Source organism: Petromyzon marinus, chromosome 52, assembly GCF_048934315.1.
Source record: "Petromyzon marinus isolate PM22_M1 ecotype Great Lakes invasive population chromosome 52, UKy_Petmar_22M1.pri1.0, whole genome shotgun sequence".
NCBI lineage: Eukaryota > Metazoa > Chordata > Hyperoartia > Petromyzontiformes > Petromyzontidae > Petromyzon > Petromyzon marinus.
The window spans coordinates 4,903,674-4,921,807 of NC_133718.1; the positions used below are offsets into that span (position 1 = coordinate 4,903,674).

Here is an 18,134-nt window from a genome sequence, read left to right on the forward strand (position 1 = left end):
GCTACAGCCATGGTTACAGTTGCCATGAACTTCACTCATCGATGGATTCCTCCACACAACATTGAGGTCTCGGTCATGACTCAAAACGCATCTCTGTACTCCTGCATACAACAACTAAAACTCGAAGCCACAACTGGCTTTCATATTGATGTTTTTTTTAGTTTTGTTGACGTGGTGACGGCGCTTTTTGAGTGGTAGACTTGTGCCAAAAATGCGCCGCTTGTTCCAGAATGTTCTTTTTTTACTTGACTCAGTCCACCGAACTGACCGTTTCGTCTCATCCGCACTGTGTTCAACCACCATAAAAAAGACAGACTCCCCGTATAGTCTTAACAGACTGTTGGGGGCAAGCGGTGTTGAGCAAGCACCTATGACGGCCAGAATGGCACATGACTGGGATGGGTTGCCTGCATCAAGGCCGGCCGCCTTTGTCTCCCCAGTGGCGATGTTTATTCCACACGGCACCAGGTACTCACTTGAGGCTGAGTTGACCTACGGGAGGCTCAGGATCTGTTCAAATAATCGTCACTGGTGTTGGCCGTGAGCGGGTATCGAAACTCGGGTTTGCCGGGTTTGTAGCGCAGCGCGTGCTAACCGCTGCGCCACCGCTCCCCATTCAGCTCGCAACACTGCAGGTCACAACACTTCTCTCTTCCTGGGTTGCGACATCTCACGGGGGGGGGGGGGGGGGGGGGGCTGCTCACCACCCGGGATCTCCGTGGGTACCGGCTCAGGGTCTCTGACATTGCAGCATCACAGGGATCAAGCCACCGGGCCATCTCATGCGTCTGCCTATTTACGATGCGTGGTTGAGTGCGTGCGTGCGTGCGAGCGCATGCGGTGCTGATGCTCTGGTTGCCAATTGATGTCCCTTTGTCGCTCGCAGAAATTTTAATTCAGATGCAAATTACCGCCTGAATGACCTCCGACGAGACTTTGTGTTGACGTGACCAATGCTGAATGATTGTTGGCGTGTTTTTTTTTTTATCAGCATGTTAACCGAGCCGTATAGCAGCGCATATACAGGCTAAAGACTCCAATGCCCTTAGCTTTCCACTAGAATCGCTAAATGTCCTTCCGTCGAACATTAATTTACCTCTCCGTACATTCACAGCACTTGTTTAAACTTTGCGTTTTCTGCACCGTTCTGTACAAATATCTTGATCCCTTGCGCAACCTCCCCCAGTTTATTCAAACAAAAATCCGTATCCATGAACGGATCTGTATGTATGTTCAACTTCTTTCGCACCGTACGTAGCCAACCGTGCTCATCGGAGGTATTGTTTGAAGAACAACAAACTAAACACAAAAAAATCAGTTCTAAAGAAATTAGTTTTCTATTTAGAATAGTAGTGGTGTGTATAGTAGTGCATAGTGTAGTCTTTAATGTTTAGTGTAGTGTGTGCTGTGCAGTGTATAGTGTAGTATGGATGTTGAACTTATTTTGCACCGTACATTGCCAACCGTGCTAATCAAGAGATGTGGGGGTGAAGGACAACAAACTAAGCGCAGAAAGCAGTTCTAAAGAAATTGGTTCTCAATCTTGGTGATTTAGAATTGTATGGCTCCCAATGGCTTCCTCATATCAGAAGCAAGAGCGTTCCAGACGGCCGCAGAAACGCATCTGCAAGCGCGGCGACCGCTTTTGTTCGATGACCAGCCAAAAGCCCCCGCTGCCGTTGCTGCTGCGAGGACGACCGGAGTTGAGTCTGCGTTCGCGACGAGCGATTTGCCTCGCGACCCTTCTTCTGTTGTGCGGATTCATAGCAGCAGATTAAAGATGTCGTTTTAGACGTTGTTATCCACTCAATTGTCTCGTTCAGAAGCGGCGTGGATGTCGCCCATTCCTCCTTTAAAAGGAGCGAAGACGATGGCAGCAGGTGGCGGCGGCGTGTTCACGTTGCGGCCGATGTTCTGGGATCCGTCTTCTTTGGTTCTTTCGGTAAAGTCACGTAGAATGAGAATAAAATAATAAAATAACGTCTGGGATTCGTTAGCCGCTCGCTCGCAGGTCGCCGAATCTTCGATGCCGCCCATTCGTGGCCTGATTCGGTTGATGTCTCGACACATGTTTTCGGTGGTTGCGGTAATGTTTTTTTGCGTTTGCGGTAATGTTTTTTTGCGTTTGAGTGGCCGAGTGTGTGTGTGTGCGTGGCAGATTTCCGTGGGGAGCGGTGGTGCAGCGGTTTGCACGCTGTGCTATGAACCTGGCGACCCGAGTTCGATTCCCGTTCACGGCCAACACCGGTGACGATTATCTGAACTGGTCCTGGGCACCCCCTAGGTCGATTCAGCCTCAAATGAGTACCTGGGGAGGTGTGTAAACATCGCCACTAAGGAGACAAAGGCGGCCGGGCGTGATGTTGGCAACCCACCCCCTCGTGTGCCGTGCCGGCTTTCATAGGTGCTCGCTAACAGCACTTGCCCCAACGGTCTGTTGAAGGCTGTATGGGGGATCTTTTTCTGTGTCTTGTCTCACCCCCCCCCCCCCCCCCCCCTATAACCCCATCTCGTTTTTGCTCGAGGCAGATTTCCATGCATGTGGTTGGCATGGAGAGGGTCTACCAGTCGACCAACTTCAACGGCATCAAGGACACCAGCTTCGTGGTGAAGCGCGTGCGGGTGGGTTGAGAGAGGGCGACGCGTGACTTCATAACAGCGGTTTGATGACAGACCCCACCCGGGCAAACGTCACCAACGTTGGGCCAACTCGGTCAACCCCACAGTGCGTGGGTGATCTGTCCCGTGACCTCCTGCCAGCGAAGCTTCGTCGCTTCTCGAAACGATAGCCTCAGAGGGCACCAAACCAGGCACAATCACCTCTGATGAGCACGGTTGGCTGCTACGTACGGTGCGAAAGAAGTTCAACGCACACATACACAGGGGTTTTCTAACCGTACATGATCACGCTGGCAAGATCGGCTTGGTGAATTCAGCCAGCCAGTATATTTCGGGCAAGGTCCATTCTGTGTTGTCTTGGTGTGGTCTGGGGACAGTTTTTGCTGTTGTTTTACTGCCTTTCCGAAACTTGGGAATTGATGATGCAATCAGAACTGATAAGCTTTATTTATTTATTAAAGGGCGCCACGGTGGCTAGGAAATGTTATCTTCTTCGCCATGTATGCAGGAGGTCAGGGGTTCGATCCTGACCCTGACGTCTGCTGTATATTTGGAGTTTGCATGTTCTCCCTGTGGTCGTGTGGATTTTTTGCTCCGGGTCCTCCCGTTTTTCCATGCATTGAGACTATTTAGATTATTTTGGTGCTATAAATGTTCAGATGATGGGCGACTTTGTTGAGCAATCATTTGTGCCCAGGTCGCTTCTGAAAAATAAGTTAATACCTTGGTGGGCTTTGCCTGGTAGGATGGGGATGGTTTAGTTTGATTTGGGTGTTTGGGTGATTTGTTGACCTTTCTTGCACCTTGCACTGCTATCGTGTCTTTGTACTGTTTGTTGTTGTAACGTTCTTACCCGCCCCTACTGGACTTCTGTGAAAAAGAGCTTCATAGCTCATCGGATTCCTCCAGTATAAATAAATATTCTGATTCTGAGCTACGGAAGTGCTCTTAAGTGCATTGTGGGAAAGCCGACTGCACCTTGCTCTGTAAATTCCAGTAAAGTTGTTCCTCTAGCGCCCAACATAACTACATTCTGTCACTTCGTGGGAACTGGTAGATATGGTTGTTTTTGGTGGTGACGGTTGTGGTGATGGTTGTTGTGGTTGTGGCCAGATCAATACGACGGAGGATGCACTCGATGCCAGCAACCCTTTCCGCTCCTCTCGCCTTGGTGTCGAGAAGTTCCTGGATCTCAACTCGGAGCAGAACCACAACGACTTCTGCCTAGCCTACGTCATGGCCGACCGCAATTTCGGAGATGGAGTGCTCGGCTTGGCCTGGGTTGGCTCTCCCACAGGTGGCAGATTCCTCTTTACACGGTGGCGAGATGTTAACTACCTCGCCTGGTATGGAAGAGGTCGTGGGTTCGATCCCACCCCTGACTCATGTATATTTGTTGTTTGCATGTTCTCTCTCCCTGGAGTCGTGTGGATTCTTCTCCGGGTCCTCTGGGTTTTCCCTCCACATTTAGAAAAATGCGCTTAGAGTATTTGGCTGCTACAAATTTCCACATGATAAGCCACTTCGTTGAGCTATCATTTGTGGCCAGGCCCCTTCTGAAAAAATATCTATATAGCACAGTGGGCCTTACCTGGTAAAGTCAAAATTGTTTAATTGACAAAAGTTGTGTTTTGAATGATAATTTATATTTGCCAAATGGCGCACTTCATCCATAGATTTCGTTGTGCCCACCATTGTATGGAGAGTGTCAAATAGTTTTATTTATTTATTTTATATACAAATTGTTTAGTTTTAGTTTAGTCTGTGGGTCTCTATGGGTCTCTATGCATCTCGATGAGTTTCTAAGCATCTCGATGGGGCTCTGTATCTCCATTGGTTTCTATGTATCTCTATGGGTCTCTATGTATCTCCATTGGTTTCTAAGTATATTTATGGGTCTCCGTACGTTTCTATGCGTTTAGAGTATTTGGCTGCTATAAACTTCCACGTGATGATAAGCCACTTCGTTGAGCTATCATCTGTGATAGCCAGACCGCTTCTGAAAAATATAAGCGGAACAGCTCAGTGGGTCCTTGCCTGGCAAAATGTTTTTTGTTATAGTTTAGTACTTTAGTTGAACAGAAATCTCGACTGCAGAGGGCGCTCAGGCAACACTGCGTGATGGGACACAGTGCACCCTCGCCTGCGCGCGCATCATCCGAGATTTTGCGCAAAGCTCTGGTGTGCAACGCGCCTAGACAGCCACATATCCTCCGCAACACATTGATAATTATTTACCTTTGGCGTACACACGGCTTTCAATTGTCGATATCACAGAAATACTCCCGGGAAACCCCTCCACCCGGTGAGAGGCGGCACCTTCCCACCCGTCCTGCTGCATGAGAGCAATGTTTCCCGCACGGCAAATTAAGTGCAGAAACAAGTTTACCTGATGACTTTGTGTAACAGTTGGTGACCGGGCGTAAACCAGGAATGCACTTGAAAACATAGGTTCATCGTATCCCAGTCTATGTGAGTCTACGGTTCTCTGTTGTGAGTCTATTTGAGTCGCTGGACCTCTGCGTGAGTCTTTTAAGTCACTATGTGAGCCTATGGGTCTCTTTGAGAGTCAGCGGGGAGCGAGTTGAGACCACGACCTCGACACAATCGAGGAATCCGTTTAATCAAAGGCAGGGGCTGAAACCTGGATTCGAACCCAGGATCTCTGCTGTGGCGGTTCAGCGCTTTGACCTCCAAGCGACCCGGCCGACTGGCCGGCCGCCTGCCTGCTTGGTCCTCGTTCGAAGTCTTACGCGTACCTATTCCTTCCCGGCTCAGGGGCGTCGGGCGGCATCTGCGAGAGGAACAAGCTGTTCTCGGACCGGACTCGCAAGTCGCTCAACACGGGCATCGTGACGGTGAACAACTACGGGTCCCACGTGCCCCTCAAGGTGTCCATCATCACCATCACCCACGAGGTCGGCCACAACTTCGGCTCTCCGGTACGATCGCCGCTCGCGCACCTCTCCGTCTCCCCGATGATGAGCAACAGCTACCTCTGATGCATTGCCCTCCACCGCCCCCCCCGCCCCCTCCGTAATGGAAGAGCGAAATAACCCGCGTGACAAAATAAACAAGCGTGTACGATACGTTCCCATTGCGTCGCGGCAGATGCTATCGCGGCCGACCGCCTACCTTTGTTGCCGCAAACCCTTTGCGAAGGGTGCGGAAAATGTTTTATCCAGCTGGCTCCTGCATCAATCCCTCCCTTGCCCTGCGAAATCACGGAGCTCGATTTCAGCTGCGGCCTTTTACTTTGCACTTCATTACAAAGAGTGGATGTCCAAAACTAACCGCTCCACGGTGTGACGCACCGAGCTACAATTTCCTGTAATGGAGCATGGTGGGAGGGGGGGGCATGTGTAGAATGGAGGATGGCAGGTTACCCAGACAGGCATTCGAGTGCCACCCAGACTTTGGCGACCAGGCTAATGGCTGCGTAACAAGGCGAAGACCTAAAGCCACCTGGTGGTCGTGACGATGGTTCAGATGTCAGTCGCTGCTGATGAATGCCTTGGGTGGGGAATCGAACTCGGGTTTTGTAGCGAAGGATGTCTAACCACCGCGCCACTGCTGGATTAACAGCAATATATAAAAAATGTAACGTAGCAGATATTGGTTCTTTCGGTAAAGTCACGTGGGTAAAAATAGATAAAAATGAAATTAAATAAAAACAAAAAATGAAAACAACTAAATTAAATCATTTGTTCTTTTTATTTTATTACATTTTTATTTATTTTTTACCTACGTGACTTTACCGAAAGAATCAAAGAGTATGGATCCTTGCAGTCACGAAAACTTCAAGTCGAGAAGTAGCAGATATTGCGCCTTGTTTCCTCCCAAAAGAGACTGAACACTTTCGAATCAGATTCAGAATCAGATTGCGCAACTTCCAAACTCAATTTAAATTTGTCCTCCCGTGTCTCCCCCCCCTTCCCCCCCACCACCACATCGTGTATCGTCACCGACCGCAGCACGACTCGGAGGCTCGCTGCATGCCCGGCGAGTCCCAGGAACGTGCGCAGAGGACGGCCGGGAACTACTTGATGTATCCCTACGCCCAGTCGGGCGACAAGCCGAACAACATGCTGTTCTCTCCGTGCAGCGTCGACAGCATCAGCAAAGTGCTCAAGGCCAAGCGCAACTTGTGCTTCATCGGTACGCGGCGCGCACTCGTTGTTGTCACCGAACATAGCAGTGCGCTACAGGGTAGCAGTAGGCCTTTTTGATTGACTGCGTTGGCCTGGTGAGTCCGAATAAGGACGACACCAGTATAAGTTTGCCTTGTTGTCCCAACCGCCGCGTAAAATCGTAAACCCTTAGTCCCGAAAAACCCTCTGGATGAGAGGTGCTTCTCAGCAATTTTGGGGCTGGACCTAAAACGACTAACAAACTATAAACTCAACTATTTTTTATTTTACCAGGTAAGGCCCACTGAGCTCTTTTTTCAGAAGCGACCTGGCCACAAATGATAGCTCAACGAAGCGGCTTATGTGGAAATGTATAGCAGCCAAATACTCCAAACGTACGTTTCTGTATGTGGAGGGAAACCCCAGAGGACCCGAAGAAAAATACACACGACCACGGCGAGAGAGAACATGCCAACAACAAGTATGCATGAGTCAGGGGTGGCCACAATGTACAGCTCAACGAAGTAACTTATCACGTTGAAAATTTCTAGCAGCCAAATACTCGAATCCAGTTCTCTTCATTGCAAGGCCCGCGGATCACTGGTGGCCCCTGGTGGCCTTTAGTGCGGCCCCAGACAATGCACAAACGCCCCTTGCAGTCGGTGTGTGCGGTCCCTCACATTGACGATGTCTTATCAGTGAAAGTGCCCCCCCGCCCCCCCCCCCTTTGAAAGCTAGCGACGAACACCGCTCTCGTCGGACGTTTCTAAACATTCACCTTTGCGAGCTCACTGCCCCCCTCCCCCGCAACTCCCCCGGCCCCCACGGCCCCCTGCCCCCCTGCCCCCACCGCCACAGAGTCGGACACGCCGGTGTGTGGAAACGGGCTGGTGGAGGAGGACGAGGAGTGCGACTGCGGCTTTGAGGAGGATTGCGTGGACTTGTGCTGCTTCCCCGCCAGCGCCCCTGCCGGGCAGCGCTGCCGTCTGCGCCCCGACGTGGAGTGCAGGTGTGCTGCGGGGGGGGGGGAGGGGTGCAATCAATACCGCTTGGGACATGGGGGGTGGGGGGGGGGCGGTAGGGGCGTACATGGAGACATCAGGATGTGGGCACAAAGGGACACGGAAATATAGGGACACGTGGGGGCGTGGACACGAGCAATTGGTGTGAGTGGCCATGTGACTCGAGCTAGCTGGGACACGCCCGACCTATTGACAAGAGAGAGAGAGAGACGTTTCGACTACAGCAAGGAGATTGATCGTCGTATGATCCACATTTATAAATAGAATAAAAGGCATTGCCGAGAAGTGGTCTTCCTGAAGATTTAAATTCACGGTACTGTCCGTATATTTTTTTTGAAACTTTTGAGTTTCCAGGAAGTAGGTGGAATAATATGAATCCATTCATCCGTGTTTATCCATGGGCAAGAGTGGACTGGAATTGGTCTCCCAGAACTCCAAGCTGTAACCAGTTATCTGAGCCTCAAAGCGGGTCAAGGGAATCGGCACAAGTATCAGAAAAGTTACCATTATCTGCTGTTATCTACAGATGAGAGGAGTGACGTGAAAGTTCTCGTGAATTAATCCGATAAAAGATACCCGGGGAAGTGCATTTTTGCAGCCACTATAGGCGCCATCAATCACCGCATTTTTAATGAAAATAAAAAGACGGAATTTTAAGTTGAATCATGACCATGCATTGTGACGAAAATTTATCAAATCAGCAGCGGTGGTGAATCATTATGCCCTCTTGCAGGTCACATGACCTGGGTATGCATCCACCGAACAGCTGTCAATTGTTGTTGTTGTTGTGTCCTCTTCTAAGTGGGTTTCATGAGACGAGATAATTGCCCTTGGTAGGTGGAGCAGCTGTTCAGACTTGTTTGGAGGAATCCAACGATGCAGAAGCAATTTCATGCATCCTCCTCCACCAGCCCATTTCACCCTCTTATTCACACAGCAACAGTCAAGATGAGCATGCGTAGGACACGCGGGCGAAAATTCGCACGCGAGCGGCGAAGAAATAAGATTGGTAGAGTGGAAAAAAGGGCTGGAAAAGCCATCGAGGGGAGTGGCATTGGGGTATTTTTTGTTAGAAAAATTCCGTGCAAATAGAAATTGCCTATTTGTGCTCCTGCCATCCTTCCCACACCTCCGATCAGCACGCTTGGCTACGTACGGTGCGAAAGAGGTTCACCGTACCTACCATGTATGTCTAACTTCCTTCGCACATGCATATATGTGCGTATGCATGTTGAACTTCTTTCCCACCGTAAGTAGCCAACCGTGCTAATTCGGAGGTGCGAGGGAAGGACAACAAGCAATAAACAGACATCTCCGCATTTGCCTTTAACTCTTGACCTCTTGACCTTCGGGGGCCCCTCTCGCACCCCTGTGGCAGCCCCAGCGAGGGCCCGTGCTGCTCGCACGAGTGCAAGTTACACGCAGCGGGGAAGCTGTGCCGGCCCGAGGCGGAGTGCTCGAAGGCCGGGGTGTGCAGCGGCGACATGGTACGTGTGTGACACGGGGGGGGGGGGAGGAGCGTGTGGAGGTGGGGAGTGGTCATGGCGTACGCGGTTAGCGCTATGCTGCGCTACGAAGCCAGCGTCTCCGGGTTCGATTTCCCGCTCATGGCCAGCCGCCACCAGTGACGATTATCTCAACCGATCATGGGCCTCCCCTAGGTCGACTCGGCCTAAAATGAGTACCTGGTGCGGCGTGTAAACATCGTCACTCGAGAAAAACGTGGTTGCTGGCCACCCACCCCTACGTGTACCTTGCCGGCTTTCATAGGTGCTCACTCGCAGCACTTGCCCCAACAGTCTGTCCAGGCTATACGGGGATCTTTGTCTTTTGTGGTAGAGGCGCAGCCCTGAAATGTTTATTTCTCACGCCACTGCTGGTGGAACGGCCTCCGCTGGGAGTGGCGTCGCAGAGGTCAGCGCGCTGCGCTACAAACCCGGCGGCCAGAGTTCGATTTCCCACTCACGGTCAACATCGGTGATAATCGCACCTCCGATTAGCGTAGTTGGATACGTACGGCACAAAAGAAGTCCAACATAGGTGCATATATATTTGATCGTGTCCTGGAGCTCCCCTAGGTTGACTCAGCCTCGGATTAGTACCTGGTGCGGTGTGCAGCAAACATCGCCACTGGGGAGACAAAGGCGGTCGGGCGTGGTGCTGGCCACCCACCCCCTCGTGTGCCGTTCCGGCCTTCATAGGTGCTACTCGCTAAAAGCACTTGCCCCTGCAGTCTGTTAAGGCTGCACGCGGGCATCTTTGTCTTTGAGAGGTGCACGCTTGGAATGACGTGTATTCTGAGAGACTTAGGAACTTGCACACGTATCGGGGAACATAGGCAGGTTAGAGACGTCACATCGACCGCTCAGCAAAGTAAGTGGATTGTGACAGGACGCGTTGCTAAAAGGGATGATGATGATGAAGATGGTGACGACGACGAAATGTGTGACGTACATGATGAAACGATGAACGATGCGGACCGCTGTGTGCACGTGCGCTTCGCTGCTCCCCTTCCGAACACGCGAACAACGAATGAACGAACGCACGCAGGTGATTTGCCTGGCGTCGGAGCCCAAAGACAACCACACGGTGTGCAACAGGGGGTCGCAGATCTGCATGCAGGGGGTGAGTACCGTGATGCGGAGGGCCCAGGCCAGCCGTGTGCTCGCGTCAAACCCACCCACGACGCAAGAGAGGGGGACGACCGGCCGCATCGGCGAGCGGTCGGCCCACGCCCTCGCACACGTCCTCGCGGAGCGTGTCGCCGGCCGGGTTGTCACGTCTTGCCGGGCAGACGGAGCGAGGAAAATGGCTCGTGTGCGTGCGTGTATGTACGTGTGCACGTTGAACTTCTTTCGCACCGTACGTAGTCAACCATGATAATCGGAGTAGCTGGCCAAAAGTGTTACGTCGCAAGGATCGTGAGCGACGGTCGCGGCTTGTGGAAGCCTTCATCCAGCAGTGGATTGACCCTGGGCTGAGGACGACGACGATGATGATCACTTTCGTTTAGTGCTCGCGGGCAGTTCAAATTGGCTCGTCGCTGAAAACCGGTGAGCCTGACCTCGCTGAGGGTTTGAAGGCTTTGCCGGGGTAAATCCATGGGTTGTTGACCCACGTCGTGCTGTGTTTAAGTGTCCCTGTCAAGTGTCTCTATGTGCTCCTACCCAGCCGGGTGGCTCAGCGGTAGAGTGGCTCGAAACCGGATTGCTGCGAATTGAAAGCATGGTTTGGGGTTAAGTCAGCCTCATCATCTCTGTGGGGGAGGGCGGACGTGGTCGATAGATTTAGGACAACTTGATGGGGAAGTCGGCAGTGGGATGTCCTATGGAAACACTCGTCCCTGACATAGCATTGTGGAATTTCCACCACCGGCTCAGGGCTGTAAACGGCAGATGACCTCCGCCTCAATGGTCATGTGAGCAGCCAATTAACGTTGTCGACCGAATTTTTGCTGGATTGCACCGTACACAGGGTGTAAGAGGTTCATTAAAAATAACAAGTCCTTCATCTTTGTTGAGAGGGTCATTGACAGAGAGTCAGTCAGCAGAAATGTCAAGATCTTCCTTTAAATCTTAGTTAAAGCAAAAATAAAACCCTGTTAGGTTTTTCGCGGTTGTAGCTGCGTAGCATTTGCGGTGCCATTTCGGGTCGTGTGGCGTGCTGACCGGCACGATGTCCGACGTTCCGCTGCCAGTACGTGGAGTGAAAAACGCCGGAGAGAAGTGCAGCGCATCTTTGCACATGTACGCAGCGTTAGGCAGAGGCGTTGGAGAGAAGACGGGTCGCCAATTTAGACGCTGAGTGGCACCTGTTAAAATTAATACATATTTTTCATTTTATTTTACCAGGTAAGGCCCACAGAGCTACGTAGCTCTTTCGCAGAAGCGACCTCGCAACAAATCATAGCTCATCGAAAGTGGCTCATCATGTGGACATTTATAGCAGACAAACACTCTAAACGCACGTTTCTAAATGTGGAGGAGAAAACCCGGAGGGCCCTGAGAAAAATCCACGTGACCACGGGGGGAGAGAGACGTGCAAACTCTAAATATACAGGCTTTTAAGGGTCGGGATCGAACTCACCACCTCCTCCATACCAGGCGAGGTAGTTAGCATCTCCTAGCCACCGTCATGATGATGATGAGAGAGAGAGAAATATGCAAACTCTAAATATACAGGCTTTTAAGGGTCGGGATCGAACCCACCACCTCCTCCATACCAGGCGAGGTAGTTAACATCTCCTAGCCACCGTATGATGATGATGATGAGAGAGAAATATGCAAACTCTAAATATACAGGTTTTAAGGGTCGGGATCGAACCCACCACCTCCTCCATACCAGGCGAGGTAGTTAACATCATGCCACCGTGTTGAAAGGGTCTGCTCATATATCATCTCCCAGGGGCCCATTCTCTGACGCGGCGTTACTCTCTGCCGTGACTGGAGCAGTCCGGGAAGGATGATGTTTCCCTCGGTGCTGTGATAAAAATTCTGATCGCAGCACGACTGGGATGTCGTGCCAGCGACGCATCGGGAGAGATACCTTTGCTCCTATCCCACCGCTGTGCGTCTCATCCCAGCTGTGCTCGGGCTCCATCTGCGAGCTGTACGGGCTGGAGGAGTGCCACTGCCCTGGGGAAAGTCCTGAGGCCCAGTGCCACATCTGCTGCTCCAACCCAGGTGAGATGCGACCGGAAGTCATCCAGCAGTGGATAGGTCATAGCTGATTATGACGAAGCTATATATATACGACGCCAGACCTGAATGTCAGATGTTTTTTTGTTGTGAGTGATATAACATACGTTTGTCTGCATGTTTATTGTGATGTTATGCTTGCTTATACCCAGGGTAAGCCTTACCGAGCCTCATTTGCTTTTATTCCGTATAATCGTTTAAGCTTTTCGTTTGTTTCATTATAATCGCAGAGCCTTGAACAATTTAAACAATGTTTCAGTAGTATCTTATCCTCCCAGGCGTCCGCAATAGACAACCTTTCCACCACGTGCCTCCGTTAATCTTGAGGCCTTCTCCTTGCTGCTCTGCTCAGCTCTGCACATCAAGCAGAAGTTAATCTGCATTAGGACCTGCGATGTGTGGGGGCGGGGAGGAGGATAATAATAATTGCTATGCAAATCAAAATTAATGCCAACTATGAGCGGCCGAGTTAATTGCGTATTGAGAAGGATTGAAATTAATGGTAATGTGTGGGAAATTATTAAATTATCTGATTACAGTTGGTATTGTGTTGCACCGTCGCTCTCCAGGCACCCGCGTTCGGTATTGTAACACATTTACCGTTATTTGTTGAAGAGGAGCAAGCTCTGTGTTCGGTTACCCCTAGTCAGTTCATCAGCCGTAGTCAAGCCTCATCATACTCTTTGGTTCTTTCGGTAAAGTCACGTAGGTAGAAAAATAAAATAAAATAAAAAATAATAAATCACGACGTTTCGATCGCAACGCTAGCGGTCGTCCTCAGGCGAAAAAAAGATAATCCAGCAGTGGGAAAGCTGAACCAGCGAGAGAGAGAGAGAGCTGTTACAACAAGGAGGTTAAATGTGGCGATGGGCAAGCAAGCGGGGTCTGAGCTGGAAAGATATTCCATCCGCGGACACAAGCACGGTCAGTTGTGTTAGTGGGGGGGATTAAGGAGAGAGAGATTAGGGAGAGAGATTAGCATGAAATGAGCTTCCTTCGCCGCACAAGAGCACCGTCCCCGCATCATCATTAGTAGCGGCAATAGTGGCAACAGCAGCCATGATCTATCCACTGCTGGATGAAGGCCTCATCATCCGCGATGCAGAAATCCGCCCGCCCGCACGCGAGCACGATCCCGTCGCTCCATGCAGGCAGTGGGCACGCTCCACCGCAGGCGCGTTTCCCTCCTTTGGCTGCCGTTCCGTCGCCAGCCTTGCCCGTCGGCCGTCGTCCGTCCTATCCGTGTGCCCTGCCCAAACCCACCCGAAGGTTTCTTAAGAGCCAAAGCGATGCCTCTGATTTGCATCCTGTCCCTAGTCTCCCAGTGTAACTCGGGCTATACGGTGTGGGATGTTCATCTCTGTCGCGCTGCGAGTGGCAGTGCAGCCGTTAGCCCGCTGCGTTACCCGGGGTTCGATGCCCTCCCACGGCCACCAACACCGGTGACGATTATGTCAACCGGCCCTGGGCCTCCCCGAGGTCGACTCAGCCTCAAATGAGTACCTGGTGCGGTGCGTGAGCATCGCTACACAAAGTTGGCGTTGGCCACCGACCCCCTCGCGTGCCACAGTGCGTGCCTTCATAGGTGCTCGCTCGCAGCCGTCTGTTACAGACTATATGGGGGGGAGGGGGCATCTTTGTCGTGTATGGTGTGGGGTTTGGGGGGGGGGGTGATGCCTGCCTCTTGTCACGCCGTGAGCAGGCGAGTCCTCCTCGTGCGCCGGCACGTCGGCGGAGCGCTGGCGGCGCTACTTCAACGGGTCGCGCGTAGCGCTGCAGCCCGGCTCGCCGTGCGACGGCTTGCGCGGCTACTGCGACGCCATGCGGCGCTGCCGGCGCGTCGACGCCGAGGGGCCGCTCGTGCGGCTCAAGAAGGCCTTCTTCGAGGGCAAGATCTACCTCAACGTGGTGCAGTGGGTGCAGGCGAGTAGCGGGTCGCGCATCGGAGGAGGGTGGCGGCGGCGGGGGGGTGTAAGAATCTAATATGAAGAAATAAGAATTGGTATTCTTTCGGTAAAGTCACGTAGATTAAAAAAAAAACAAATGAAAAATATATTAAATAATAATAAATTGAAAATAATAAAAACAAAAAACCCACAATAAAAATAAAAAAATTGTAAAATCAAGTAAAAAATAAAGTGAAAATAATAAAACAAAGCCATAATGAAAGAAACATTTAAACAAGAATTGGTTTTGCCATTTCTGGCAATAAAATAGGTGTTGAGATGTTTAAACAGCAAATAGAAACCGTTTGCAAGGAATCAAGGATATTGCAAACAGACAAAAAAAATACCGGGTTTATTGTAATTTGCGAGTTATTCGTTGTGTCGATCCATTAACCAATCGATTGAGTAATCCCATTGGTTAGTATAGCGTCGTGTGACATGCCCCCTTTAGAGCGTGTTTGTTTGCATGTTCACCACAAGCAGGGGCGGAGCCAAAGGGGGGGCTGGGGGGGGGCTGGGGGGAGGCTGGGGGGGGGGGCTCAGCCCCCCCTGAAATTTTGGGAAAGTCGGTAATTGGGATAACCGGATATCCGGCTGCTGCAAAATGCTGCAGGCTGCCACCTTGTGCTGCCCTGCAGGCTGCCACCTTGTGCTGCCCTGCAGGCTGCCACCTCGTGTGCTGCCCTGCAGGCTGCCACCTCGTGCTGCCCTGCAGGCTGCCTGAGCGGCAGCCTTTCGAACTTATCGAACTTATTTAGCCACATCAGCGGCTCCGACCTATTAATAAACTCCGCGTTCAAATCCAATTCAATTTGTTTTATACACATTTTGTGGCGCCCATTGGAAAACATGAACACTGGATATCTTACAATATTGAAGTCAGCCCCCCCCCAAAGACAAAATCCTCGCTCCACCCCTGACCACAAGTTTGCGTGGTTTATGCAGACTTTATTCCCTGCAAATGGTATTTCTTTGCTGTTTGAACATCTTGACACCTGTTTTATTGCCAGAAAGGGTAAAACGTACTTTGATACTGACAAAAAATTGCCATGATGTAGCTGCTCAACCCAAGCTATAAATGTTCTGATAGTGGCATTTGTCTTTGTACCGTCCGCCTTTTGGCGTTCTCTGGTCTCACACTGGTGAGACAAGGCCATAGAGAAGGCCGTCTCTGGCGTAGGCCAATCAGTTTAAAAAACAAGGCAAGTATATTATCAGAGCGTGTTTGTTTGCATGTTTTGCCACAAGTACCGTGTGGTTCATGCAGAAGTGATGCCTTGGTGTTTAAACATTTTAGCACCTGTTTTATTGCCAGGTAAGACCTCTTCATATTTTTTTCACACGCCCCCTTTTCTTGATTGGCTAATATCTGCATGGGTCGGCGATTCCGTCGCAGTCCCGTTTTTATTGTATCACAGCCCCACGGCGCCGGTGCCGTGGGGCTGTTTCGGTGACGACTCAGGGCGGAAAGGACAGCCACAACCGGCGATGCCAACTGTTGACCAAGCTCTGTGGCCCGATATTGAGATGTTTGGCCAACTCCATCAATGTGGCTCACGCAGAGGTCAGTGCTACAGTGAGGTAAAAAGTATTTGATCCCCTGCTGATTTTGTACGTTTGCCCACTGACAAAGAAATTATCAGTCTATAATTTTAATGGTAGGTTTATTTGAACAGTGAGAGACAGAATAACAACAAAAAAATCCAGAAAAACGCATGTCAAAAATGTTATAAATTGATTTGCATTTTAATGAGGGAAATAAGTATTTGACCCCTCTGCAAAACATGACTTAGTACACTTTGGTTCTATTCGTACTTGGTGGCAAAACCCTTGTTGGCAATCACAGAGGTCAGACGTTTCTTGTAGTTGGCCACCAGGTTTGCACACATCTCAGGAGGGATTTTGTCTCACTCCTCTTTGCAGATCTTCTCCAAGTCATTCAGGTTTCGAGGCTGACGTTTGGCAACTCGAACCTTCAGCTCCCTCCACAGATTTTCTGTGGGATTAAGGTCTGGAGACTGGCTAGGCCACTCCAGGACCTTAATGTGCTTCTTCTTGAGCCACTCCTTTGTTGCCTTGGCCGTGTGTTTTGGGTCATTGTCATGCTGGAATACCCATCCACGACCCATTTTCAATGCCCTGGCTGAGGGAAGGAGGTTCTCACCCAAGATTTGACAGTACATGGCCCCGTCCATCGTCCCTTTGATGCGGTGAAGTTGTCCTGTCCCCTTAGCACAAAAACACCCCCAAAGCATAATGTTTCCACCTCCATGTTTGACGGTGGGGATGGTGTTCTTGGGGTCATAGGCAGCTTCCTCCTCCTCCAAACACGGCGAGTTGAGTCGATGCCAAAGAGCTCAATTTTGGTCTCATCTGACCACAACACTTTCACCCAGTTGTCCTCTGAATCATTCAGATGTTAATTGGCAAACTTCAGACAGGCATGTATATGTGCTTTCTTGAGCAGGGGGACCTTGCGGGCGCTGCAGGATTTCAGTCCTTCACGGCGTAGTGTGTTACCAATTGTTTTCTTGGTGACTATGGTCCCAGCTGCCTTGAGATCATTGACAAGATCCTCCCGTGTAGTTCTGGGCTGATTCCTCACCGTTCTCATGATCATTGCAACTCCACGAGGTGAGATCTTGCATGGAGCTCCAGGCCGAGGGAGATTGACAGTTCTTTTGTGTTTCTTCCATTTGCGAATAATCGCATCAACTGTTGTCACCTTCTCACCAAGCTGCTTGGCAATGGTCTTGTAGCCCATTCCAGCCTTGTGTAGGTCTACAGTCTTGTCCCTGACATCCTTGGAGAGCTCTTTGGTCTTGGCCATGGTGGAGAGTTTGGAATCTGATTGATTGATTGCTTCTGTGGACAGGTGTCTTTTATACAGGTAACAAGCTGAGATTAGGAGCACTCCCTTTAAGAGTGTGCTCCTAATCTCAGCTCGTTACCTGTATAAAAGACACCTGGGAGCCAGAAATCTTTCTGATTGAGAGGGGGTCAAATACGTATTTCCCTCATTAAAATGCAAATCAATTTATAACATTTTTGACATGCGTTTTTCTGGATTTTGTTGATGTTATTCTGTCTCTCACTGTTCAAATAAACCTACCATTAAAATTAAAGACTGATCATTTCTTTGTCAGTGGGCAAACGTACAAAATCAGCAGGGGATCAAATGCTTTTTTCCCTCACTGGATAAATTTCCATGCATTGACAAGCCGCTTCGACGAGCTGTCATTTGTGGCCAGGTCGCTTTTGAAAAAGAAGATAATAGCTCAGTCGACTTTACCTGGTAAAATAAAAAATATTTATTCGTGATTGGTTTATCTTTCCTATACTTTGCACTCCTATCGGTTTTTAAAATTGTTTGTTGTTGTAACTTTCTGACCCGTCCCAGCTGGACATCTGCGAAAAAGAGCTTTGTAGCTCATCGGATTCTTCCAGTATAAATAAATGTTCTGATTATTATTATTAATGAGTGCTTATACAGGTGGCAGGATACCGGAGTAACCTGAGAAATCCCACGGGTGCGAGGAGGATGTTAATACTCAATCCTTGTACAGATGGAATACGGAGGGCAATTAATCCACTTGCCCTACTTGCCGTAACCCTGGCAGGCCAGGAGATGGCGACACTCGCAGCTTAGAGCAGTGGTTCTTAACCTGGGGTGCACGCAGCCCCCTGGGGCGCGCGAGATGCCCTTTCTGGAGGTGCGAG

At 50.4% G+C, this 18,134-nt stretch overlaps 1 protein-coding gene across 3 annotated transcripts in view; it reads left to right on the forward strand.

Moving 5' to 3' along the window:
- LOC116953601 (disintegrin and metalloproteinase domain-containing protein 10-like) overlaps positions 1–18,134 on the forward strand; it is a 44,123-nt gene that overhangs the window by 18,461 nt on the left and 7,528 nt on the right. For all 3 annotated transcript variants that reach the window (XR_012947310.1, XM_076075158.1, XM_032973944.2), the window contains exons 6-14: positions 2,530–2,622; positions 3,733–3,916; positions 5,398–5,561; positions 6,594–6,777; positions 7,608–7,758; positions 9,150–9,258; positions 10,322–10,396; positions 12,354–12,453; positions 14,171–14,391. Coding sequence is in view for 2 of the 3 variants with exons in the window: in XM_076075158.1 (XP_075931273.1) it covers positions 2,530–2,622; positions 3,733–3,916; positions 5,398–5,561; positions 6,594–6,777; positions 7,608–7,758; positions 9,150–9,258; positions 10,322–10,396; positions 12,354–12,453; positions 14,171–14,391 (1,281 nt within the window). In the remaining variant the exon portion in view is untranslated. The remainder of the gene's footprint in view (positions 1–2,529; positions 2,623–3,732; positions 3,917–5,397; positions 5,562–6,593; positions 6,778–7,607; positions 7,759–9,149; positions 9,259–10,321; positions 10,397–12,353; positions 12,454–14,170; positions 14,392–18,134) is intronic.